The sequence below is a fragment of the Hirundo rustica genome, chromosome Z (assembly GCF_015227805.2).
Source record: "Hirundo rustica isolate bHirRus1 chromosome Z, bHirRus1.pri.v3, whole genome shotgun sequence".
In the NCBI taxonomy this organism is placed as follows: domain Eukaryota; kingdom Metazoa; phylum Chordata; class Aves; order Passeriformes; family Hirundinidae; genus Hirundo; species Hirundo rustica.
The window spans coordinates 59,025,176-59,052,164 of record NC_053488.1 but is presented as its reverse complement, the minus strand read 5'-3'; the positions used below and the strand labels follow the sequence as shown (position 1 = coordinate 59,052,164).

The 26,989-nt window shown below is 38.4% G+C and overlaps 1 protein-coding gene across 2 annotated transcripts in view; it reads right to left on the bottom strand.

Moving 5' to 3' along the window:
- The window catches only part of KCNN2 (potassium calcium-activated channel subfamily N member 2), a 68,443-nt gene extending 45,476 nt beyond the window's left edge, over positions 1 to 22,967 (bottom strand). Inside the window, exons 1-3 of one of the 2 annotated variants that reach the window (XM_040090000.2) lie at positions 21,819 to 22,967; positions 21,541 to 21,636; positions 2,609 to 3,027 (exon numbers count right to left, since the gene is read on the bottom strand). In XM_040090000.2, the coding sequence (XP_039945934.2) occupies positions 2,609 to 3,027; positions 21,541 to 21,636; positions 21,819 to 22,967 (1,664 nt within the window). The remainder of the gene's footprint in view (positions 1 to 2,608; positions 3,028 to 21,540; positions 21,637 to 21,818) is intronic. The other variant, XM_040090001.2, reaches the window with a different exon arrangement.
- Positions 22,968 to 26,989: the final 4,022 nt, after the last annotated feature.

The window sequence follows — 26,989 nt, the reverse complement described above, 5'->3', positions numbered from 1 at the left end:
AATTCTACTTAAAAACAAACAAACAAACAAACAAACAAACAAACAAACAAACAGGTTCCCTTGAGTTAAAACTGTGAAAAAAAAATCAAGATCAGCTGGGAAAAAGTGTACCTTATTTATGTAAACTAAACTTTTAACATCTAAGCAATTCAAAGACATAATGACCTTGTGAGACATCTTCTGAGGACTATGATTTCTACACAGAACAAAAATTATTCAGTGGCCATATTTGTCCTTTCTCATGATAAATGGCTATTGTATCTGCCGCAACTATGTAAAAAAAAAGGAATGTTTAGCTTCAGATGGTAGAATATTAAGAGCATTCCACTGTGTGGAGTTTTGAGCTTTTCTTTTGAGAACTTTTTCTTACCATATACTTCTATATGGACTATGGATCCAAATGGTTTTGATGGGCTGACTAGTACCTGGAATCCAGCGTCAGTATCACTTGTTTGGCAAAATACTTACATATTCCCTCAAGCAAAAACTGTAGGCAAAACACACAAAACTGTGCAACTAGCATGAATAAGTACCTGATTCCAAAAGCCAAAATATATTCCTTTTAATGTTTCTGAAATGTAAAATTAACTTTTTTTCCTTTCTTTAAAGATTAATCTTGGACTGGGATCCAGTGACAGAAGGCAATTATGCTAAAGATATATTAATCTAGTACTCACTTCTATATTTAACTTGCTTTTAGTTGCATTGTATTGTGTTTAGAGGAATCTGTGGCTATTCAGCCTATTGTCCAAACTATTACAGTCAATTCAAGGACAGCAACTGCAAATTAAAATGTGGAAAATCCATTACGAACTTAGCAAAGAGTTGAAGAAAATTCAGCTTTTTGCAACCCTGACTTCAGTATACCTAACCAAATAAATAATCTTCCCTAGACAACAGTGATGCATAAGTGTGTCACTTTCTAAATATAAATAAGCAAACTAAGAAAATCAAAACTTTATGGGAGCTCTTGTCTTCACTCCCTTGACTGGAAAATTGGTGAGGTGATCTATACCATAGATTCTTGTCCTGCAATCTGTATTCTAACAACAAAAAAAAAAGTTTTAATGACATGTATCAGACAGTAGGAAATATTTTTCAGTAATTTTCACTGAGTTGTACCAGTTTATTTTGAATACACATGTATAAAAACGTTAGTAAAAAAATGATTATTTCATCATCACCACCATCATCAAGCAGTTATATGTAATGATGACAGCAATGGATGCTGAAGTTATTCAGAGCCATTTCACAACCGACAGTTTGGGAAATGCCTGTGTAGACACTCAAGAATTCCTGAGAAGCAATTATATAGAAAGAAAACTGGTGGGAAGAGAAGTGGATAATATGAAATAAAGAGGAGTGACATTGCAGAAGACAGTTACATCTGAAATAAGAACATGCTTATGAAAATACAGCTACTACAGAGTGAGTCAAAACCCAGGGTACTCCTCCGCTGCTACTATGGGGACTATTCTGAAATTGTAATATGTTATTCTTAACATAGCACTTTCAGAATATTCTTAAACTCTTAGTTTAGCTGTAATATGAGGAAAAAATATTTATACAAAGCAATTTTAACAAAACTATTAAAATGTGATTTCTACAGTCATTTTAAGATCAGATATTTTTTCCTTATAACAAGTTGAAAAGGAGTAACTTAAAAAGGCATAATGGTGTTTAACTGCTGACTTGAATCATCCAGCTGTCACAAGTAACTCCCCTAAACTGATTCTAAAATGGGCAGACATGGAAAGGAATAGGAAAAACAAAATGGTCAACAAACAGGAGCAGAAATGCTTAAATATGTTGAAGATTTTCCACCTTAAGGAAGAAGAAATCCTTTCCAGGATCTAAGAGCTGACCAAGGCATTAAGTCTTGTATAGAGAATCATTTTGATTGTCTTCTTAAGAGTTAACCTATCTCATATTCCTAAGCAATCCTATCCAATCAGAAGCCCATTTCTTTTTTTGTTAAAGCTATGTTTGAGAAATTCAATTTCAGGTTGTCAGCACTGATAGCCATTTATTCTGCACCTACACTGAAGTCTGTGGTAAAGGGTTTGGAAAACAAGCTGAAACTGAAAATTTGACTCTCAGATGCACTTTTGATTTTCACTGGAAGAAAAAGTTATGTTACTGTAAGTGTTTTTCCTGTTCCCCTTTACTGATCATGCCAACTCCTCAATGGCATTTTGCACTCTATCTATTTTTCAACATAAAAAACTCAAATTACACATCACCCCCATGCATTTTCACTGGCTATTTTTTCCACCCTATCCTCACTATATTTATCTTACAAAGAAAATAAATGAAAACTGGTATAAATGCAGAACATTAACAACTACTCTTAGAGGCATTTTGTGGTATCTGTCTACTGTGTTAAATATATCAACACACTGAAATCAAATTGTAGTACTACAGTAAACAGTGGGGCACAGATCTCTTTGCAGAAGTCCTTCAGATTGGGAGGCAAACCACTCCTAGGGACTAGGGAGCTCCATTCTAACAAATGTTTAGGTCCCCTTAATTCAAAATTTAGGTGACAAAACAGGAGTGAAAAATAGAAAGACAAACAGAAAGAACAGAACAAAAATATCAACCTTACCTTTCACAAGCTCGGACAGTCCATGCAGCAATTATCCATAAGGAGATACTAAAAACCAACAGTACAGTTCCTGGACATATTGTCATTAGAGTCTTCATAACAAAACGGGTATTGAAGTTTATCTTATTTAATGCTCCAATGCTTCTAGATGAGGCATCAGTGAAAAGTTTGCTATGCAAAAGCATAACTCTGGCAATAAGATATAGTCTTAAGAACATTGGTATAGATAAAATAATATCCACATCAGCTGTTGTTGTGGATGGAGCGTAAGAAAAGGCGAGCCGGGCTGTCCATGTGAATGTGTAATTCCCAGGTATGGGATGTATAGCACACACCAGTATTTCCAAGCAGATAAAGAAAATACGCTCATAAGTCATGGCTATTCTCCAGTCATCTGCTCCATTGTCCACCATGAACAACTGAAATAATAAAATATAAGGTTAACTTTAGTACATAATTTTAAAAATTGTTATAATTCCATTTTAAATTACCATAGTTTTCTATACTGTCAAAGACCACAAAAAACCCAAAATAATGCCATTTTAGAAAAATTATATTATTACATCACTATGAAAAGAAACATAACTCTGGTTCAGACAAAAAGATTTTTTAATACGCTATTTTTAAAACTGCAATGAAACTGAATTTTCATTCATTATTAACTAAGAATTCCTCATATTTTTAATTGTAATAATTTGTTTAAAAAAAAGTCTGGACCCATTAAGCCTTGACCATTCAAAATCAATTGTTTACTCTAAGTTCATAAAATTGAGAAGTATCTTTTTTCTGAATAGATAATTAAATTACAAATTAAATATATTTCTTAAGATTCCTGTTAAGCTTCAGCCAAGGTGATATTATAGCTTATGTAGAAGTATCCAAGATTTCTTCAAGGCACTGACACTGATCAATGGAAGATACTAAACTACATGAGAAAGTACACAAAGACTCAAGAGGATATCTCATGGTGAAAATATGAAAAATAATAGCCACCAAATACCAGAGTAGCCCAGGCAGCCAGGTGATGTCCACTAGTAGTGGAAAATTAAATGCACATGTTAGCTCTTGCACAACACAATAAAGGCCTTCAACTTGTCACCCAGGAACAAAGACACTAAAACATTTCACTATTTAAAAATTATGTGCCTGATGATTTAATAAATAAATAGCCAATCAAGCAGTACTTGTCACTACCTGAAAGCAGAGATATGCAAGACCTTGCAAACTGACTTTTTTTAGAAAGGAACATAACCCATTCGTACAAAGAAGATACAATTTCAGACAGAAGACCTTCCCATCATTTCAACCATAGTTTTAATCTAAACAAAGCTGTTCAGTAAACCAGTAAGAGGAAAAAACTCCCAACTTTTGCAGAACCTTGAAAATTAGATTACTCAAAAATGATGGGTGACAAGGCAAAGTATATAATGAGTTCCCTAATGTAAGAAAAGTATTTTCAGCAATACTAAACACTATACATTACATACACATCAAAACCCCATTCATCTGCACTGTTCTTTGCCCCCTTCCTTCTTTCGAATGCTTAAAAATACAAGCTTGATTTCCCTTTATGTGTTTTTAGTGATAAAAAGCCACTCCACATCCTCCTCACAATACCTTCAGTATGTCATTCACAAAAGTGCTTTATTGAAACAGTTTGGAGAAGTGACAATCACAAATTAACCTCATTGTTGTTGAACTGATACTAAAAGAAATAAAGTTAACCACAGTAAGGAACACAAAGAAACCCCAAAATAAATTTCTGCCTTTGTGGATCTGTTTTTTTATCCCTTATGCTCTTTCTCTTCATCTTATTACACTGGGTGTTGGTGACAAAGTTTTGGCTCTGGAAATGGCTGCAGGGATGGGGTGAGCAAGAAGCAGTCAGGGTTGCTCTGCAATGTACCCACTGCAGGACACAGCTGAGTCCACCAGTGAAGCAGGTGGTGCTTCTGTGAAAGCACAGTTAAGAAAGGGCAAAACATGGCCCAGGTAGTGAAGAGTAAAAGAAAAAATACAAGAAAAAACCCTGGAAATTCTAAGGTCGGAGAATAAGAGGGAGGAGGTGCTCCAGGCACAGGGCAGAGACGAACCCATGGAGAGCAAAAACCATAATAAAGGAGGCAATTCCCTGAAGCCCATGGAATTGACCACTCCAGAGCAAGCTGGATATTTGCTGAAGAAATGTTCAATTGCAGAGAGCTCACACTGCAGCAGATTCTCCTTAGAAGAAATAATGTTCACTTAAGTCCCATGCTGGAGCAGATTTATCCTGAAGGGCTAAAGATCATGGAGAGGACCCACACAGCAGCACAGAAAGAGTGTGAGAAGAAAGGAATGGCAGGGAGGAACTGTCATGGACAGACTGCCATGCCTCATGCCCCCTGCACAACTCATGGAAGATAAGATACAGGAGCTGGGAATGAAGATGTTGAGCCCGAGGATAGGCAGGTGGGGCAGCATATTTTTTGCCATCCTATTCTGCTTTAAAATGTCAATAAAGTAAATTAATTTTCCCCAAGTTATGACTGTTTTGCCAGTGCCAGTAACTGGCAAAGGAGCTCTCCACCTTTATTTCAACTCACAAACTTTTTCATCTTATATTCTCTTCTTGTCCTGAAGAGGGAGAGCAAAAAATATGGCTGGGTGAGGGTCTGACATCTGGCCAAGGTCAATCCACCACATCTACATACAGTTCTTATCTCCACTGCAATATTTTTGAAGACAAAGTTGTACACTGTTGAATTAAGCTAAAGAAACACTGCATGAATTCAATGTATGCACCATGAGCACATATAGTTTCTTTTACCTGTGGTCACTCTGCAAGCTACAGATACTAGATATGCCAATTGGTACTGGAAAGCCAATTTATTTATGTCTGTCTGTATGTCTGTCTAACCGAAACAGTGCAGGTCTGAACTTAGCAAATGCACTATTCGGTAAGAAGGGCCAAACTTTCAAAGTACTGTAAAGCTCCAGTGCATTTGATTCTTGTAATTAGCCTGCAAATGCTGTCAGTCAGATCACAGAAGTGTTACATCAGTCATGAAGAAATCTAGATTATTTAGAACACCCAGAATACAGAATAATAGTAACCAGCGTGACTGAAAAAAAAAATATATAGATAATATCAGATTTCTCAAATGCTGTGTGGGTTTACAAAGAAAAGAATAAATTTACAACAGCTTAAAATATTTCCATTTGAAGATACATATCAAATACCAATCAAAGTGGCAGTGCTACAAAGTTTCAAAATCTACTGAGAAAAGCAATGGTCTTTTCTCCTTCCCTTTTTACATACACTTCTCACAGATTTCAAAAAGAATTCTATATGAAGAAAGGCAATTCAAGAAAAAATATACCTTCAGTACTAATTCAATTTAGAAGATGAGAACAGAAGAATGTTGAGTTAAACACAGGCATGAAAATTTAATCTTGCCATTTTCATAGCAGATAATGTTATTTTATGAGTGATTTTTTAAAAAAAACATTGACACATCATAATGGAATACATACTTGATAACACAGTCACCTGTCAGCAGAAGAAATCCTTATAGGCAACCTAGAGAGAAATTTCTCTGCAGTTCTCAGTATAATGGGTTATGCTTATGGACACAGAAGATGTCAACCTCCCGTGACCTTAGCTGTGACAATTTCTTCTAAGAAAACTAATATTTTAAAGCAATAATATCTTAAGCTGTGATATAATGAGATTTAGGAGGTAAAAACATGAAAAGCAGAAAACACCGGAAGTCACAAAGACACAGATGCAGTAAAAACATTTCTATTTCATAATAATAATAATGTTTCAAAATCACATTTATGACGATTACTTCATTACAGTTCTTTGCCTAGGTTCAAACTATGATGGATATCAAACACTCCAGACAATGAACAGGCTCTGACGACATGCTGTGAATAACAATTAAGTTTGGACATAAAACCAACAGAAAGTAACAGAAAAAGTAACAGAAATTAGGAGAGGATTTCATGTACATTTTACATACTCACAATTATGTAATCTACTTAATAGAAACTTCACTAATTTGGAAGATATAGAGGTATTTGTGCATGCCTGTGTGCTTGGCAATGTACATTTCCACTCCAGAAAGTGAGGAACGTAAATGAAGGGAGAAGTGCACAATTTGAAGGGCATGTATGCACACACTCTGCTGATTTCAGTCAATCTGGCTGTAATAACCATGCATTAATTTCAAGATCCTACTTCTCATCTGAATGAAGAATGATGTTAGCAATAAAAAGAGAGTGTAATAAAAGAGTGATCAAACCTTCCTGTAGATTTGAGTCCTCTTCACAGAGAAGAACAAACTTCAGTCAATGTCACATATGTTATACCTATTCGTCATTTCCAAATTTTTTATAATTATTCAGAGTTAAAATCTAATGCAAATACTTCATCAGTATACTGCAAGGTTCTCCAAATACAGAACTCCTTTACAGTTTTACTACCTCTCCACTTTGTGTGAAAAATTCTTTAGTTATTTTCACTAGGAATTACGTCATCTATTTCTAGCAGGTTGTACATGAATGTAAGACATAGAATCAATCTTCAACTTCAAATAAACTTGATATTTGTAATGCCCCACTTTAAAAGCATAAAAGTAAATATGATAGGTACTTATATAGATAGGTATTGGTATGTTTACACGACACTTGTGTGTGTTAAACAGTTATGTTTATGCAACACCAGATGAAAAAAAACAGAAAGGCATTTGAAACAGACAGATTACACACAACGACAAATTGGATCAGAGACTCCCTAAAGGAAAGAAACAAAATGAGAGAAGTTAATTTTCTAAATGTTGGTGAATGCAAAGAAAAAGGAAACTAGTCATGTTTTAAAAATGCCTTAATAGGCAAAAGAACAAATCTGAGAACTGTATAACTACTCTGCTGGGGATACATTAACATGGGAGTAAAAGGGAAGCAATAAACAGTGGTAAAGTGGCATCAGTGGTAGCGCTGGAAGCATTCCTTGGAGAAAGGAAATCAACTTTATTTACAAGCAAATTGTTGCAATTGTTTAATTTAAGAACCCAAATTGAAAATGGTTAAATACTGGAGTCACTTAAATCTTACAAAAGAACTGACAGGACTATGACTTTTGAGTAGCAAAATACAGCCTCTGGGAATGACGACTTACCAGAATTTTTGACCTGATATTTTTTCTATAGTGTGTAGTACACAAAATATCATGTGCACAATCAAAAAACAGAAAAACATGGTAGACAAAAAAGATTCTCTTTTTGTCTCACTACGCCAAAAAGCCAATTTCCTGTGCCACAGCATCTCATTAAGTAAAAATGATTTAAAACCATTTTCAAGTCATGATGGGAGATTGACATCTTAAGCCTTTAGCACAGTTGCCTCTAACTAAGAGATGGAAATTACTTTCTTACGTCATTGGAAGGCATGTAATCAAATGGTCTGTAAGTTACCTAAATTCCTGTTGACTTTGGAGAGCCTAGAAGAGGTTCCTGGAAACTGCTGTACTCCTCATCCTAAGTACAATGTTCCTGATCAGACATCTTAGTGGGCTTAATAAATAAGTCATGAGACAAATTGCTTCTGTACATACATAGCACAGAAGGCAAATTTTATGCTTTTTCACAAAATGGCATAAGGGATTGGCTACCTCATATTTGCCAGAATGTTTCTCACATCCAGAATCAAAACCACACTTTCTAGTAGGTCATTAGTAATTGATCCACAAGGTCTAGCTATCTACCAAATGAAACATGCTCAGTTCATTCAAATGAGGAAGCCAGGCTGCTTTATTACTTATACATTTACACATGCATACGTACACATATTCCCCTTCCAACAATAAACATCCCAATTCAAACAGAAGATTTTGAAAATCTGGTACTTAGTTTCAGCACAAGGATTATTATTCACATAGCATGTTTAAATCTGACACCTCTGTGCAAAATTAGTTTTTTATAATGATTAATATTTTGCTAAAAATATAGCATGTATGTAAAGCAAACTTACGTTAATGTGTCCTGGTGGCTAAACGGGCCCAAAATACTTCTCTCAAATAGTGCATTTAAATGTTATCATCTCAGGAATGGATGCAGAAAAAAGGCTCAGAGCATTTATTGTCTTTGTGAATTATATGTTCAGAAGTGCAGCACCAAAATTTCACATTAAAATACATCTGAAGAGTACATCTTGGTTACTCTGACAGGTCACAAGTAATCACAACCATTTCAAAAAACCGATGTGTGTTAAACAATGGTCTTACCAGGTTTTCTGTGTCCTTTTTTTAATATCTATCCTTCAGATCATTTTTAAAAATTGAGATTTTTTTAGAAAGAAAGGAATTTAGAATCAATGAATAACATAGGGTTAAATTCTGCATAAGCACACAAAGTTAAAATCCACCTACCTATATTTCCCTTCTGGTTTAATCCACTTGCTGACAGTATTCTTTTTAGCTTTCTCTATCTAAAAATATTCAGCATTCCTCAACATTCTTAAATGGTACTGTACAGATTTTCAGCTGTACTCTTCATCCCAAACTATGAAATACCTTAACACCCCCTCCCCCCTCAAAAAAGACCATTATAGCGGTAGCAATTGCTGGGACATACATGATTTCTTTTCGTATAGGTCTCTCCATATACATATTTTTGTTCTAGGCACCTAAAGAGAGACACTCCTATAATGTCATTACTTTCTATGCAGGTAATAGTATTAAGAATCGAAATCCAAGGACTACAAAGGAAAAAAAAAATTAGAAAAGACATTCCAAGATATCAGGAGTCTTTCCCAATGATACAGAGAAGAACCCCCTAAGAAAAGCATAATTATGGATTGAGCTAAGAAGTCATCAAAAGCTTATAGATATATTAAAAAAATCAAAGTAATTAGAAAATGAGCTATTAAAAATAGAAATAGATTGTAAACAGAATTAATACAAAAAATGTTATTTTAACTTTCACTATCAAACAGATATTTCACAATTTCCTAAGATAATTCTGTTTGGTGTCTTGCTTGAACAATTACAGCTGAGCTTCCTCAGATCTGTAATCAACAGAGAGATATTTAGTTACATGAATTTTTATGAACCTTTGAACAAATCCGAGCTCCATAAATAAAAGCCCACCACTCAGGGTGACTATATTCACTTGAGATATTCAGCAGAATAACCACTATGCGACTCAATCGACTAAACTGAATCAGGAGTTTCTACTTGTCAATGTCTATGGAAGGTATACCTTAATTTTAACAATAGTCTTAGTTTAATAGCTTTTTCATTATACTAGTGTTTCAGATAATACCCCCTGCGCTGCTTAAAACAATCAAAATAAGCTCCTCAAGTTGCCACATGTAGAAGGCTTGCATCCAGCATCTGAAGTATCCAAAAAGTCTTGTGCCTGGCTTTGAGAATCAATAATGTCCTTCAGGCAGATTCAGAAGCAGCATTACTTAACAAAGCTCTAAACATCACTGAAGTGCTAGAAGAATTACACAGAAAGAACAAAAACAGGGGAGTGGCTGACAAATCTGAAGGCTGTGCTGCCATTCATTGAGACCTTGATATGCTGGAGAGTTGGCCAGGGAAACTTTATGAGGCAAATGTAGGGTCCTGCACCTAGGGAGGAATAAACCCAAGTACCAGCACAGGTTGGAGGCTGACCTATTGGAGAGCAGCTTTGTGGAGATGGATTTGGGAGTACTGGTGGGTGAAAAGTTGACCATGAGCTGGCAGTGCCCTTGTGGCCAGGAGGGCCAGCAGTGTCCTGGAGCGCATGGGGAAGAGTGTGGCCAGCAGGTCGATAGGGAGGTGATCCTGCCCCTCTTGGTCCTAGGGAGGCCACAACTAGAATGCTGTGTCCAGTTCTGGACTCCTCAGTACAACAGAGACAAGCAGCTACTGCAGAAGTTCCAGAGGAGGCCACGAAGTGCTGTGGCGCCTGGAGCCTTTCTAAGGACTGAGGAAGGTTATCTGGGTATAGCCAGACCGTAAGAAACCTACCAGTAACCTAAGCTAGGCACAGCACATCTTGTTCTGAGTTCAGCTTCCATCAGCTGCCAACCTGCACTGCCCTATTCTTTTGCTGGCCAGCTCTGGCACACTCTCCCTGCCAAGAGAGTTCGAAAAAGCTCTGCCAGCTTTATTACATCTAAAAGGGAAAGTTGCAAAGTAAATTAATTGCTTAGGTCTACTTTCACAAATTTAGAAAAAAATAATGACCACACTGAAAAAACAACCATGCTAATAAAATAATCTCTAACAACAACAAAACTCTTAAAAAATTTCTTCTTGTCTTTTAAGTCTGCTTTAACTACTACACTGAACTTAGTAGTACAAGGATGAAAACATAAATATCAAAGTAAGGGGTGATTTTAGCTTTGCACTGGAGAAGCAGTTCTAAAACTTTGTATATGAAGAACACAGAATGAATTCTATATTCTTGCAGATGCAAAAGTCACTGGGAAAGGATCTACACTGCAATAGAGTTATGCTATAATTTTAAATAATTATTTTACAATTATTGATTTAGGATTTGTCTTTCTTCATTCAGTACTAAAAATAATTTGTTCTATGGATCATTGCATGAAGAAAACACCATCTCCCCAAACAACTGCCATGTGCCACTGCAAGAGAAGTCTCACTCTCTTCAGGGATGATCAGCTTCATTACTACTAGGGAAACTGAAACCAATTCTAAAAAAATGGACATATTTTCTGAAGAAACCGACAATATTTTTGCAGAGACGACAGAAGTTAAAGGCGTAAACACTGAATCTGAGGATAAACAAGATGTGCTAACTCATTTGTTCTGCCAAAGGAGCCTACTAGTGACTCTAAAATAGGAAATTTGTTTTAGGAAATGATGGGTACCAACACATCGTATACACAAGAATCTGTCTTCTCAATTCCTCCTCTAGTCTTTACTTATTATACAAATACTTCAGGTATGTGAGAATGTTTGAATGCTGTTTTTTAAAACTGATTACGTTCTTATTTAAATGACAGAGGGTGAATACACATCAGCACCACAGGAATCATCAAGTCCCTGTAAGTGTTTTTACTATCTTGGAAACACATTTTAACCCAGAATTTCATTCAAGTGTATGTTAAAAATGGCTATAAATATAGAAATAAAACTCCAATTATTCCTGAATCATGACTGTTAAAACAAGGGAAGGTATATTGTGTAGAAGGAAAAGCTGAATGGAGTTAAAAGTACTCGTGCATTTAGAAATCCTACTAAACATAGTTATGCACTAACTCCAAGTGTTTAGAGGCATTTGGTTTTATTCAACATCATGGAAAGTCAAATTTTGAGGGGGCAGCAATAAGGAAGGTATATGCTTAGTATTTTTTCCACCTGAAGGCCTAAAGTGGGCTTCTGGCTAAACCATATAGCAGATGAAGTCTTCAAATTGCTTCAAAGATCAACTTAAATAGCTTTAAGTAGGACAGTTCTCAACATCAGGTTAAATAAACATAGGCACAAGTTTCTTTACAGGTATTTACTTCTATTTCTTAACAGGTAAAATACCATTTTACTTGATCACTAATAATTATGAGAGCACTTACTTCCTCAGGGTAAAAAAGTTGTCTTAGCCTATGTCTTAGTATGCAAAGCTCTTTTTGCTGCCCAATAATTATTTGAATGTTACAGCTTCATCAAATCTGTCTTGTAAACAGCAGCTCTCAGGTAAAAGATGCTCTGTTATGAAAGCAACTTGTTTTTTTATTATCTCTGGAAATCAAATATATCAAACACATTTGCACTGATTGCACTCAATCTCCTTACCATCCACAATTAAAAGGTAAAATTGCTGCTCAAAATGTTTCAGAAAGCTTTATTTTCACAACCCTTATGCTCAATGGGACACACTAGAGCCACAAAAATTCAGATTGTGCCTGGCTGGTGTAAAAATGACAACTGCAGAAATGCAGAAACTGCAGAAATGCAGTGACAATGAATTTGATGAAAATGCCATCAAACTTAGATGCTATCAGTGAATGCTAAGGATCATTATTTCTAATAATTTTTATTATTTGTTTAGGTAGGAACTAATTCATTTTGTGCTGTCAAGACACACCTGGACATTCAGTCCAGGTTCCCAGACTGAATTCAGCTTTCTTATGTAAGTGGATTTTATTTGTATTTATTTATTTATTTATTCTGTGGATGAAATGGTGCAGACTGAATCAAAGTTACTGGGCCATTTTTATTTTTAAAGACGTGCCTTATCCTTTGCCTGCAACAGATCATAGTCTTAAAAGCCTAACAACTGTAACAAAACAAAAAATACCATTCACCAACTAGAATGAATCTTTTTTCATTAAGTGACAGAAAATGCAGTATTGCTTCAAAATGCATTACTCTAGTGAAAGACACTACCATAAGAGGTCAGTTATAGGACAGGTGCGAATGACTGTGTATAACTGTAGTAATGCCACAAAACTTGCAGAGCTATGAAAGATGGAATAAAAACTTTTATTAGGAATAAAATGCTTCATAAAGAATAATATCTCATTAGAACATATTGTGGAGCACTACATTCATTTTATATTGCAGTGTTTGGGACATCTGCAAAAGTACACATGTAATTCTTGAAAATTATAGGCAGAGATGGATGGCAATTACAGTGTCTTATTTACAGGACAAATGACTAATCTGAGCAAAAGACTACAAGATAGGTAAGCCTGAGCTTCAACTCTAGCTATGAAGCCATCCCCACATTACTTCCACAGCACCTGAACTCAGTCTCAGTGTTGCCCTTCGTAAAAACATCCCATAAGTGAGAAAAAAAAGAGTGAGGAATTGTCCAGGTAATTGCCTTTTACAATAGGAATACTTGTTATAAAAGCTTTTCCTTCTTTTCAGACTATCTTGCACCTACTCATCGAATCACAGAACTGATGTATAACTGTTTACTGAAGACAAGCAGTTACATAATATTTTGTAGAACGCAGATAAGAAAGGCCACAAAGCTCTTTATCCACAGGTGAAAATAAAATCTATAGCTATGAGCCCACATCTATTTTCTTCTCAATTATTTTTTATTTCAAATATACCCTTTTACAAGAAGAGGTTTTGAAGTTGAACTATACTTAGAGTTAGATCTATACAAGCTCTTAAATATCTGGTTTTGACCCTCATGGGTCCTACAGCCTTCAGTAACTTTTTGATTGTATTCAACTAGAATTCCATAAACAGTTCTGTTGGTCAGTCATATAACAGAGAACCCAGCTCTATATATTAGAACCCAGCTCTACTATACATAAAGATAATTCTACAGTACTAGTATAGATAAAAAGTTCAGAATCTGCCACTTCGACACAAGGTTTTGTTTCAATAGGTTTCTGTAGGAGAAAAAAAAATCCAGAGTACATTACTCTTAAAAAGATTAAGAGAGGACTTTAAAATATAAAATAATTTGAGGTTTACCCTTTTGCTTTACTTTATTATGGAACACATAAGAGCGTTTCCATCGACCATGAAAAGATTTAGAATTTCCTCAAAAGGAATTTAATTCCAAAAGATCAGCCTCCAACAAAATGAAAGAGATAAGGAAGCACCTTAGAAGACACGAATATTGCTCTTCAGAACCCATTCCTCTCACTCCTTCATGGGATATATAATATTCACACCCTTTTATAAAATGTAAATATAAAACTATGCTTATTAATGACTGTTTTCACATAGATGAAGGGCTCAATTTCAGGGACTGTTCAAGCAGGAAGAAGTGAATCAATCAGTAAGTTACAAATGTGTGGTACTCTGCAACTATGAAAATATTTATGCATGATATTAACTGAACACTTTTGTTTGCAAAAGCCTGACTTCAGAAACACCAGTTTAAAATATAAAATGTTCATATTTGACTGCCGCCTTTACAAAAGAATTATTTCTAAGCTGTAAAGCATGTTCTCATGACAGTGTCTTTTGATCTTCTGATGGACAGATGAAGGAATTTCTTAATGTGGCTTTCATTTAAATAATGGGACAAGGTCAATTTACACAACCGAATCAAGAATACATTGTGATATTTCTCTATGAAGAATGATCACACTAAGGAATCTGTGTTTGTGAATATGTGAATTAACTGGATCTTTAGAGCATACCAATTTAGAACACTTATTATGTTATGGATTTGATCGGCAAATATTTCACTGTGTATTTCTCACATCACATTTATTGAACAGAATTTTTTTCCATTCATGCTTTTCAATGTAATGTCATTTAAGTTATTAAATTAAAAAAAGGGTATGAAAAAAAAAAAATTCTATTTGTATGTGTGTTCTCACAATATGCAACTTTTGTCTTTTCTATAGAACAAAGTTGTGAAAACTTCCTCACAAAATTCCTGAACACTTTATAGTTTATTCTTAGTCCATAAAAGAAAATTTTTACAGTGATCAGTATTTGCAGCTTACCTGAAGGCAAGCTACAACATCAACTACAGCGTCTTAATAGTAATTTACAACTTAAAAGGATCTTCATAGGCTCAGAGCAATATTTTGTCCTCTACTAAGAGAAGGTGACAACTTTCATCACCAGTGGTGAAAAGAGGGGATTGAAAGAGAACCTTTTAATTTTCCAAAGTCCTAAACAGCAGCCATTCCTGTACTGATTGTCACTCAAAACAGATGTCAAATACATCTCAAATCAAACTCAAAGCCCAAGATTCTACATTTACTGGATCACATACAAACCAGAATCAAAACCAAAAAAGCATTAATGTACACTCATCAGTTCTGGCACACTTTCACCTACTCAGGCAAAAAAGAGCTGCAGTCAAGTACCTGATACAATTTCCTAATCTGAAGGTCCCACAGTTGAAAGATCTGACGTGTACAATAGTTTCACATTAAGATGGGCATGCAGAATGCCTCTAAAATGGCAGACAAGAGTATCCCTTCATTTCAGCTAAGCTACACAATTTATACAAATCCAGAATCTGATTTCCGTGCTTTCTCCCCTCCAACGGGGCAATGACATACCTTCTCATATCTCATATCTGAAAAACTTCTAACAGCCTCATTAAAAAACTGTCAGAACAACACCAGACATAAATAGATAACTCTAGGTATGGCCAGACCAATCACTCCGTGTACTGACCACCAGCTACCACCTCCTTCTATGATCTAATGAAGCCTGTTGGAAATAGAGGCACAATAGATGTTTAACTTTATTGCCCCTTCCAAGGCTGATCATTATTAAAAGATTTTTGAGCCTGCCTTCCATGCCATATGCATTGCAGTGCCTTATTTCAGAGACAACGGGCACCTGCAGTGTTTCCTACATCAACAGGATCTGCACATACAAACTGTCAAAAATGTACTGAACAGAATTGAAACTAAGTGTTTTCACAAAAATACTCTACAGCGCTAACTTGACAGATATGCTGTAAATTTGTCAAATATAGTGTCCTTGGATTCCCATGTGATTTCTTGCTGTTCATTACAGAAGTGAAATGTGTACTAAACTTAATTGGCAGAAGGAAATTTTTGAATCTATACATGAAGTTACCATGTCCTTGATCAACTGCCGCACAATGAGTTTTGCTGTTGCTTGACTCAAAATCCATTAGAATAATTTGGAAAAAAAAAATCACTAATTCTCAAGAGACTTCAGATCAGGCTAAATAAGACTTTTAAGTTTATTTCTTGATTTGCAGCAGTTTTTCATTAGACTTGCTCTCTGTGCTCTTAGTCTAACTCATTAATTTCTTAAGCTGAAGATTTACAGTCTGTGTGAGCAATCCCTGATGCTTCAATACACCTAAGCAAAGACATGCTGAACTCCACAAGAAGCCAAAAAATTGCCAGCAAGACAATGAAATGCATATGTCCCACTCCAGTGAAGGCGAAATGTTGACGTGGATAAAACAAATAACAGATAAATAAAAAATAAATAAGTTGGTCTGTAGAATAACCATTACTTCTTAGGACAAGAAACTGTAAGGGAGCACAGGTGCACAATTTTTAACACAAAACTTTTCCACTGATGCAGATAAGATAATGAAACTCCCACAGACTGTTTATTACCATCATGCATTATGGGATGTATTTGAACAATAAACAGGAATTATGTATTTACTATCATGCTTTTCTGTTACCTGTCACCTTTTCTGATACTGCTTGTTCATTTTTTTCAAGTTTTCAGGCACAGGGAAAGATTCTTGATTCTTCAGCAAGTCATTTGGACTCTCAGCTACAGTAATTTTATACAAAGGTAATGAAGACTGAAAATGTTTCACTCCAAATCTATCTAGCACGTTATTTTTCCACCACTTCAGAACCATTGGGACTGATGGTGCTTTTCCCCTGCAGACCTGTGAGGCTCTGCTATGCAAGCAATAGCTTAACCTTAACCTTGGAGTTTGCAAGCCTTTCCACTTGTGTTCTATCAAAGTATGAACTAGCAATACATTTTAAAAGTGGTTAGAAACCTCAGCTGACACACACACATAAGGTTTCTATTTGATTTAACCAACACCAACAAATTTCATGTTTCTGCATGAGTGCATGTACCAGGGAGAAGGAAAAGAGACTCAGAAGCTGTCTTAACACAGGTTAGCAATACTCAGGTTATTATTATTCAGGACAGGCAGTATGTTTATTTACAGAAAGGATACACTAAGCAGTCCAGCATTAAAGAGGTGTTCCAGCAGATATATTCTTCCACTGACCACCATCTCTCAAGAAAGACCAGGCTGTGGTAGAATGCCCAACCAAAGACATTAAAGACCTCAGAATGGCAGTTTCATAGACTTTTGATTTTAATCCTTTTGCTCTTAGTAATAGAAGAAAGTGTCAGTAGTAGTTCAGGGGTGCATAGTTAAAAAGCATTTCTATCTCTAACTATACTAGAGAGGCAGAGAGATCCATTTTTAAACAAAAGTAGAAAAACTGCAGCTTTATCATGTAAACTGCCACTCAAAATTTAAATTCCATTTTATTTATGGATGAAATTCCATTAGAGAAATGTGGAATGGAATAGTAAGTCTGAAAGGATAGAATTTAATTATGTTACATACTGCCTCTGCTTTAATTATGTAAAATAGTATTAAGTAACAAACTGTTTATTCATGATGAAGTGGATAATTAATGCATCAAAAATTTTATTACGATCATTGGGTAATGCTGTCTTTTTAGCTGTTCCCTCCTTCACCTCCTCAAACTCTCAACTGGAGTAACAGTCAGAGAAATACTTGTTCTAGGCTGGGATAACAATGAACGACATTTCTCCCATGAACTTTCAAACACAAAGCACTTGTTCTGAAGAACTGAATCAACAACCACACAGGCCTGGAGAGAGAGAAATATATATTTCATTATCTCCCAAGTGTAATGTTTTTAATAACATTATAGGCATGACAAAAATGGAACAAAACCTGAACACACATTTTGGGGTTCTCGCTAGCCTCAACTCCAACTCTGTTACTGTTGTTCATTACTTGGGTGTTTTTTTTTTTTTTTTGTTTTTTTTTTTTTTGTTTTTTTTTTTTTTTTTTCCTTTTTCTAGAAGGGGGAAGGATGTGAAGCAAACTGGCTCACAATTTTTATCCTCTTTTCTGGAAATGACAAAATAAACTATGAATTAACATTTGAACCCAACTGTTTTCAACTGACTTTCATTGTATTCTTAACACTAACTCACATTCATTAAACTCATAATAGGTCACATTTTTACTCCTAGAGTTATACAGGATAACTAATATAGTGCCATGACTGAAAACATGTTTCTGGAAAATATTTAAGCAGTTCCAGTATTTCACAAAGACTACTTAGCATCCCTACAGTTAGCCTTGTCTAAACACTGCAGTTACCACCCTTCTGGAGACCTTGGCTAGATGCAGAGCTGTGTGTAAGTTCTTGGGAAGCCCCCGACAAGGCCGTGCGGATACCAGGTTTCGGTAGCCCGAGCCGGGCGCTCCGCGCGGAGCTGTCTGCGGTGCTGAACCGGCGGCCGCGGCACTGCCCGGCCGCACGCCACGGGCTCCAGCTCCCCACCGCACATCCATCACGGTCTAACCGCGGGAAAAGACGAAGAGAAAACTCAGTTGTCTTACGTTGCTGTACCACTTCTCGGAAGAATTTTGGCAAATCTTTAGAAACTTCCCTTCCAACTCCCTTAAAAAAAAGCAGCAAGTCTGGGGCAGGCAAACGCTAGAGACTGGTTGTACTGGCTGTTTTCAAAACAATACATACAAACAATGTCACTTCAACAGTAGACTAAAGCCACCTTCTGTGCTGCTAGGTATTTTCCCATGGACATCCTTGCAGAATGGCTATTTAATCTTCCTACCAATTAATCAAGGCCAAAGACTACTGAAAAGAACAAAAAAGCTGATTCCCACTTGCCAGCATTTTAGATCATAGGGAGTTTCTCAGCCAGTAACCATCCTACAATCAGTAATGATTACTAAGCTGTCAGATCCTTATTTCCCAACTTTTTTTTTTTTTTTTTTTTTTTTTTTTTTTTCATGATAAGTAGGAAAATCTACTTATGCTTAGTTTGCTCCAACCAGCGTATGAAAGACAGCACAGCTGCAAGCTGGAGAGAGCCACCTTCTTCTGTTCTATGGAACAAATTTTCCTTTCTCAATGAATTCCTGCTTATTTACACTATAAAAAATTTAAGTATGTTTCAGATAATAATCAGAAAAGAATGTTCCAATGGGAGCAGGACTGACAAATAGCTCATGCAAAAAGTCCTGCAGGACACATTCAACCATCTGTGGGCTATGTTCTGCAGACCTTATTCATTCGTCTGCACAGAGCAGAATGTTTTCTGAAGGCAGACATCATTAATTGTGCAAACAGTCTGCTTTAAAGGTTATTTCAAAAATGTTACATTTTAAGGGTTACACAGTATCTCCTTTTGCCTGGAGAACATTATGTACACTATGTACTTAGCCAAGGGATTTTAAAGATACTTTTTTTCCCCGGGTGTCTAGTACAACATAAATTTTGTTACCACAGAATCAAGATAGCCTTTGCCCTGCGCTTTCATCATCTTATTTTTTAAAAGTCAAGTACGTACTGAAAAACATATTATGCTTAAATTCTAAAGTGAGCAGATATCTAATAGCTACAGAGGATACTACATCCTTCTAACAAACTCCTCGAAACAGAACTTCTTTTCATTTTTGATGTGAATGACAGAACCCCTTGAAGCTGCAGCTCCTCCAGGCACTGACATGACTACTGCAGTTTCTGGTGTCTCTCATTCTAAAACACAGGGTATTGCTATTTTACAGGCAGGTATACTTGTGCTCTATCTGGCAGCACTGAAAACTACATTAAGTCATATGATTGCACAACTCCTTCCATGTAGTTGCATAGATGAGGGAGTTCTTTAAATCAATCAGCTAAACAAAAGAAAACAAAACAAAAAAACCATACCACAACCAAAACGGAATGACAATTTTTTAATTTTTTTTTTCTGATCCCTAAGGGATCTGATCCCTAAGACAATTGGGTTTTTTTAAAATATTTACCTGAAAAAAACCAACAAATAATTGAATCTTGGAGTAACTACTCAATGTAAGCTGGGGGATCTGCATGGACCTACAACAATTTCGTTATCTTCCATAAAATTTTCCATTTAAAGTTTCTGAAAAAAATGCATAGAATATTTTAAGCATTTACAGGGGGCTTGTTTTCAGCTTTGCTGTTCATGCCTGAAGCAACATTTGTAGGAAGATACACCAGAGAAGGCTCCCACACTGCAGGAGTGCTACTTACTTATTTTTATACTGATAAAGAAACCTGTTCATCAGTATAACTGTAGTTTATAAATTTGCTCTTTCTCCAGAACACTCACTTGTTCAATACAATATCATTAAACAGCTTTCAATATCTTTGATTTTAATGCAGAAAAACTGGGTTCTGAGCCAGAAAAAGAAGTTTTGTATATGCAAAGACTGTACAACAGGATTTGATTCGGCAAAAAGTCTTCAGTGACATAAAATTTTCCAAATAGTACCCTAAATAGGAGACTACGTACCATTTCATGTTGAAACTACAACATTCATTTGCACAGAAGAAGAATTGTACTATGCAAATCTTTTTTTTTATTATTATTTATTTAACTGACTGGTACCAGTGGAAGAGTCTTCATTGCCCTTGAAACCAGACATTTCAGTCTTCAGCTCAAGGAGTCTCTAATCTGAAAAAGCAAAAGCACTGTATCTATGAGTAAGGTATTTTTTCCCTCAGAACTTTGAATTCTGTCTTTGAATTTTTGAAATCTGAACTTTGAGTTCAGTTGAGCCGAAATGCTACATTTTAATTTCTTGGTAAAAAAAATAAAAAAAATAATAAAAAAAATGCAACTGAAATTAGGACTATGTCACCTGGACAGAACCTGTGACAGTATCTGTGAAATTTATTCTACAGCTTTGACCATTACGTTCCTCTTACTTTCAGCCCTATCCTTCCTGACACTTCCCTGGTCACATTCTTAGATCCTGCAGTATTAAATAAAACAAGTCAAACATCAATCTCCCCCCTCCTTTTAAACACTCTCCTAGAGTATACTCCTATTCAGACAGCTCACTGAAGATTACATTCCCTGCACAGTGATGACCATTAACCTTGGCATCAAGAGAAAACACACAGTATGAAATTTAGTCATTGGGAAATAAAAGACTATTGCTGTACATCTGCTACAGGAGACGACAGGCACATCACCTAGAAAGTACCTCAAGGGCTAAGCAATCCCATAGCACAACTCTGCCCGTCGTTTGGTGCCTGTCTCCAGGGCTAAGGTCCATTCACCAACTTCGGCAGGCTTGCAGAGACCACGTTTGCTTTTTGAAGCGCCAGGAAGTGCTCAGTACTTACCACCATGACTCCCCTGGACAAACCACCTCGCACCCCCCCACCTAAGCCAGCGTTGCTCCCTGACCCACAAAAGGAAAGGTTACCTGGATTTCTCTTGCGTGGTACACGATGATGAGCCCGAGCAGGATAATCGTGGAGAGGCTAATAAGGCATTTCAGAGCGAGGGAATACAGAGACTCCTGCAAGAGAAAGACACCGCCGTTCCTCAGAGACCCATGCGCGGGGGCCGCTCCGCCCCACCGCCACCCCGGCCCGAAGAGGCGGCCGGCGGCACCGCGCCACCCGAACAGTGGGGACACCGCGGGACGGGGACGGGGACGAGGCCGCGGGCGGTGGGACCGGCTGCCGCCAGAGCTGGTACCTTGGTATAGGCGCCCCAGGAGAGTTCGGTCTCGATGACCATTACGACGATGCCGAACATGCCGAAGATGAGCGCGTAGTCGCTGAGGCGCTTGCGCTTCTCGAAGAGAGCCCGGCGGTGTCCCAGCTTGTAGCCGATGTTCTGGTTCTTCTTCTTGCTGGACTTGCCCCCGCCGTTGTTGGCGCTGCCCGTGCCGGGACCGGGGCCGGCGGAGCTGTACAGCGCCAGGTTGTTGGAGTTGTTGTGTTCGGGCTTGGAGACCACGATCTCTGGCGCGGCGGGGCTGCCGGCGGCGGGAGCAGAGGCGGCGGCGGCGGTGGGGCTGGCGAGCGGCGCCTGGAGCGGCTGCGACTCGGAGTCCAAGTCGTGCAGGTTCCTGCGGGACGAGCTCAGGTTGCTGAGCGGCCGCATAACGCCGCCGTTGTACCTGCAGCTGCTCATGGCTATTTCGGTGAAGGGGTTGCTCTCCCGGCGCTGCTGGTGATGGTGGTGGTGATGGTGATGGTGATGATGATGGTGAGTGCTGCTGCTGCTGACACTGCTGCTGGGGCTGGCTGCCTGCTGCTGCTGTAGGCTATGGCACTGGTGGTACTGGGAATATTGGTGAGGCTGTCTGGACGCGCCAGCATGGCTGGACGGGGTGAACTCGCTGACGTTCAGCTGGCTGCCGTGCCGGGAGGAGGCGGCGGAAGACAGCGGCGAGGAATGCGTCCGAAAGGCGCCCGAAAGCGGCGAGGAGGCGCGGAGCAGCAGGGGTAGGTTATCCCCCGCGGCTGCCGCAGCAGCCCCGTAGTAGGCGCAGTTGTTGCACTGGAGGCACGGGCTCTGCTGCTGCTGCTGCTGGAGGAGGCTCTGCTTGTCCTGGCCGTGCTGCTGGCAGTGCGGTGGCGCCGGCGGGCGCTGCTGCTGCTGCTGCTGCTGCTGTTGCTGCTGCTGCTGCTGCTCGGGGCCGAAGCCCGCCGGGAAGTGGCGCGGCGGGTCCATGCCGGGGCCGTTAAAGCCGCAGGAGGACCGGGCGGTGGTGCACCCTGCGCAATGCGTGACGGTCGGCAGGAGAGCGTCCTGCTGCCGCCACGACGGGCCCATCCCGGCTCCCGTAGAATCCAGCCGCCGCGTCCGATTGGTCGGGCGCACCAAAACAACGGGCATCACGTCACCTGGCGGGGGCGGAGCGGCCGCGGCGTCAGCGGGGGGCGCGGGGCCCCCGCCCGCGGGGATCCCGCCTTCCGCCCCCGCAGGTGAGGGCTGCCCTCGCCCCCCGCCCGCCCCGCCCACGCCGCGGAAACCCGGGGCTTCCCGGGGGCGGGGAGCGTGCTCGCTCCCGGGATTGCCCCCGCCTGTCGGCGAAGGGGCTTCGCCGCGGCTCTCCCCGGCGGCTCTCCCCGGCTCCCCACTCACATCTGCGCCGTCTCCGGAACATGGGCGCCGCGTCGCGCTCCGGAGCTGTCCAGCAGCGCCGCCGCCGCCCTGCAAAACACAGCGTCGGGCTCGCTCCCTGCCCGCCGCCCCGGGCCGCAGGGAGCTGGAAGGGGCCCCGGCCGCGGCGCAGAGCGGGGAGCCCTCCCCGGCACATCCCGGGCCCGTCACAAAGGACGGGTGGGGGGACGCACGGCTTCTGCCGGCTGCTCCTTCTTTCCTCAGCCGGAGGAGGGAGAGGCGCAGCCGGGGCGTGAGGCAAGCGGCAGCCGGGGGTAGTTCAGGGCTGGAGATCTGCTCCACCGGGTCGGTAGGAGCTGTACCGTGAAACGCGACCGGTGTCACGAAGCAGCTCCCCTTCGGCACCGGCTCCGGCTCCCTGCTTTCCACTGCCGGCACAGTCCTGACGTTGGTTGTCTGCTGCCATTTTGCCTTTTCCCCTTGCTTTGCCTCCCAAGCAAGCCCCCACTGAGTAATCCGCTCTGGCAGCTCCATTAGGCAGAGCAATGTCTGCATCAGGTTAATTCTCCTTTCTGTATTTATTTAAGGAAAGATTTTTTTTAAGGAAAGAGTGATGAAAATGAGGAGCGATTTGCCTTGTTACAGCTGTGTCACTCCTGTCAACTAGGTAAGACTATAAGAGGGGGTTTCTCCCTTTTTTTTTTTTTTTTTTCTCAGTCAATATTTGCTAGCGTAGAAGATTTCCTTACATCTTTAATCTCTCAGCAATGTTAAAGATAAAATCTGCCAAGCTTTTCTAGGATAAAAGCCTGGACCCTTGTAATTTCTATGTCTTCTGTGACATTGAATTTCCTTTGAAACCCTTAGATGAGTTGTAGGTTAGAAAGGTGAGTGAGGCAGTGTCATTAACAAAGTTTTTAAATATGCTCTGTTATAAAATTTTAAATAGTTCATTCCTAAACAGGATGTAGCTTTTAAAGCAAGTACACATATCACCCACACAATGAAACAACCCTCACTAATGCAGCAAATGTAATGAGTTACAATATAGATAAATAATTTAGAGATAGACCAAAATTCATTTATGTTTACATAGTATGTTATTTTGAAAAAAGCACTCATAAGTGGTAATATGTATGATACACAACATCATGTCTTGTGATAAATAAAAATTTGTCTTACAACCAAGTTTTAAATAAAAATCCACACACGCTTCATTGCATGGATGATAAAATACTTTAGCTTTTTCGTTACACCAAAGTCTATCTGGATGCTCAATATTGCACTAATTTTCCGTGGACACCAATGGCCAAGATAAAAGGTGCTTTTTATTTTTAAGAATGAACAGGCTGTTTAACACAGTTTCAGATATTCCATTTTCTTTGACAAAACACAGTGCTGTAATTCTGTCTTACTATTGCCATTTTGCCTGTGTTTTGAAACACACATGAATCTCAGGAATCTTTGAATATTAAAATTCCAGGGTACCTGGACTTCTATTCTGTAAATAAAAAGTCTTGCTGAAGCATGCTTTCAAAATACATGTTTTGCGCGCTAGTTAAAGATTAGATAGGCAAGGTTTCCTCTTTCCTTTTCTGGTTATGCTTTGTCCTTAATTTTACTTAAATGTACTTTCTTTTAAGCTTTCACTTTACCAGGAGATAAATTCTTATAACCTAGTTTACCTTGAAAAGTCTTTTAAGAAATCTGTAAATCTCCATGGTTTTTTTAGAAGTCACCAAGACTCTGTCCTGTAACTTCATCTACTCTGATCATGGAAGCTTATATTAGAATAATGAAGAAAAAAAAAAAAAATAAAGTCTTCTTATACTAAAATATTTGATGTCTATGGGGAAATGATTGCATTTATTTTTCTAATTCATATATGGAAGTCGCAAGTCCCAAACACATCTACGCCTGCTATCCTGTTTATTTGTTGAAATGCAAGGACAGTGATGTTACAAGCTTTTACATATTTTGTCTGCTTGCTTGGTTGTTTCACTGAGTGAATAAAAAATGAATATTCTCATGTCTAACACAAGAGGTCATACTCAGCTTGTTAGAAAACTGGTCAGCCACCGTTTTGCTGTAGTTTCATTGTGCAGTGTGGGATATCACAATTTCAAGGTATAAACTAGGAACTGTGGAGTTTGCATTTCCAGAACTAAATAGGTAAAGCTTCCATTTGGCATGATTAATGAGAAAGAAAAGAAATTAGCTGTTTGTTCTATCTCCCATTGCTAAGTAATTTTGAAGTTAATTTTCAAGAATGAGTGTCTTTGTTCCCCCCCCCCCCAAAAAAAAAAAATCTATTTTTGATGTGAACTGAATTGTTACATTCTTTCATACCCCACACTAATTAGTGTATGAGCTCAGAACTACTAAATCATGCTAACATGGTAACAGTGAACACCTGTGAAAGAAACATTATCTGTTTGGGATAAAGCTTTGGATTTTTTCATTGTATACTGGGTGGACCTGCTCTTACTGATTGTCATAGGGCCTGTTTCTGTTGTGCCAAAAAGGTTTTACATGAGTGTGTCTATATGCATGTGCATGCACACCCTAATATAAAGTAAGAGAGAAACATTTACTGCAGATCTCACTTGTTAATTAGGATTGAGGGAGATACTCAAAAAACAGATTTTTTTTTTCTAACCTCTCTAATTGCAAGAAGAAGATAAATAATACCAAGCAGTATTGAGCAAAACTGTATTAACAACAGGACAGGAAACACAACAGAGACAAGAAAAGTTAGATTTTTGAGAGGATAAAAACCACTATGAAATATTTGAAGTGACATGTATTGGCTGGTTATTTGAAAAGCTCACATAGCAACATGCAATGGAGATACAACACCTACAGACTACAATAAAATATATTAGAAAGCTACTTTGTTACCCTATTGCCTCTAATGCTGAGCTGCTGTTAAAATAATTGAGAATTCTGCACTCTATAGTAAGGTCAAAAGTATAGAAAGACAGTAAATAAATGGAAATGAAATAGAGAAAATAACAAAGCCTTCAAAATTTAATTCTCACAGCATATTCTTCACAGTACCTAGGGTATTTTAGAAAACAGTAAAGGAAAATGCCTTGTCCACTTAAAAAAAAAAAAAAAAAAACAAAACAAAAAAAAAACAAAAAACCAAAAACAAAACAACAAACCAAACAAACAAACAAACAAAATCAGAAAAAATCCACCACCAACAAAAAACCAAGCATTGCAGAGCTCAGTATTACACTGAAAGGTGCCATTCAATGAAAGCAGAGTTACATTAATAAAAACAGATGTAACATCAGCAGCAACAGGGTAATATAAGATCATTCAAGGATATCTATACAGCAATAAAAATGCTTTTGAGACCATACCAAGTGACTGCAGTATAGTTGCTGAGATGATGGTCATGGAAACTAACGACGTGTGTGTCAATTGCCTTTTCTGTACCATCTGGCAGGGCTTTTACCCTTCCAGACACCTCTAACATTCAACCAGCAATGTCTGATGTCATGTAATTACATACCCTAACTGGAATACCACCTCTGCTGTACCTATGCTTATGTCGAAGACCTTTTGGTAATGTTCCACATTAATGGGACAAGGAAAATACTATGACTCCATACAAATAATGCAATTATGTATTAGGAGGATGCGTGGTTTGCTGTTTCTGCTTTTGAGTTTATATAATTTAATTAATCTGCACTTTATTCTGCTTCTCTAGCAAGACCACCAATGAAAATGCAAGTTCACTCCAGTTTAAAACCTGCATTTGTAATGTGGGATATGCAGGATGT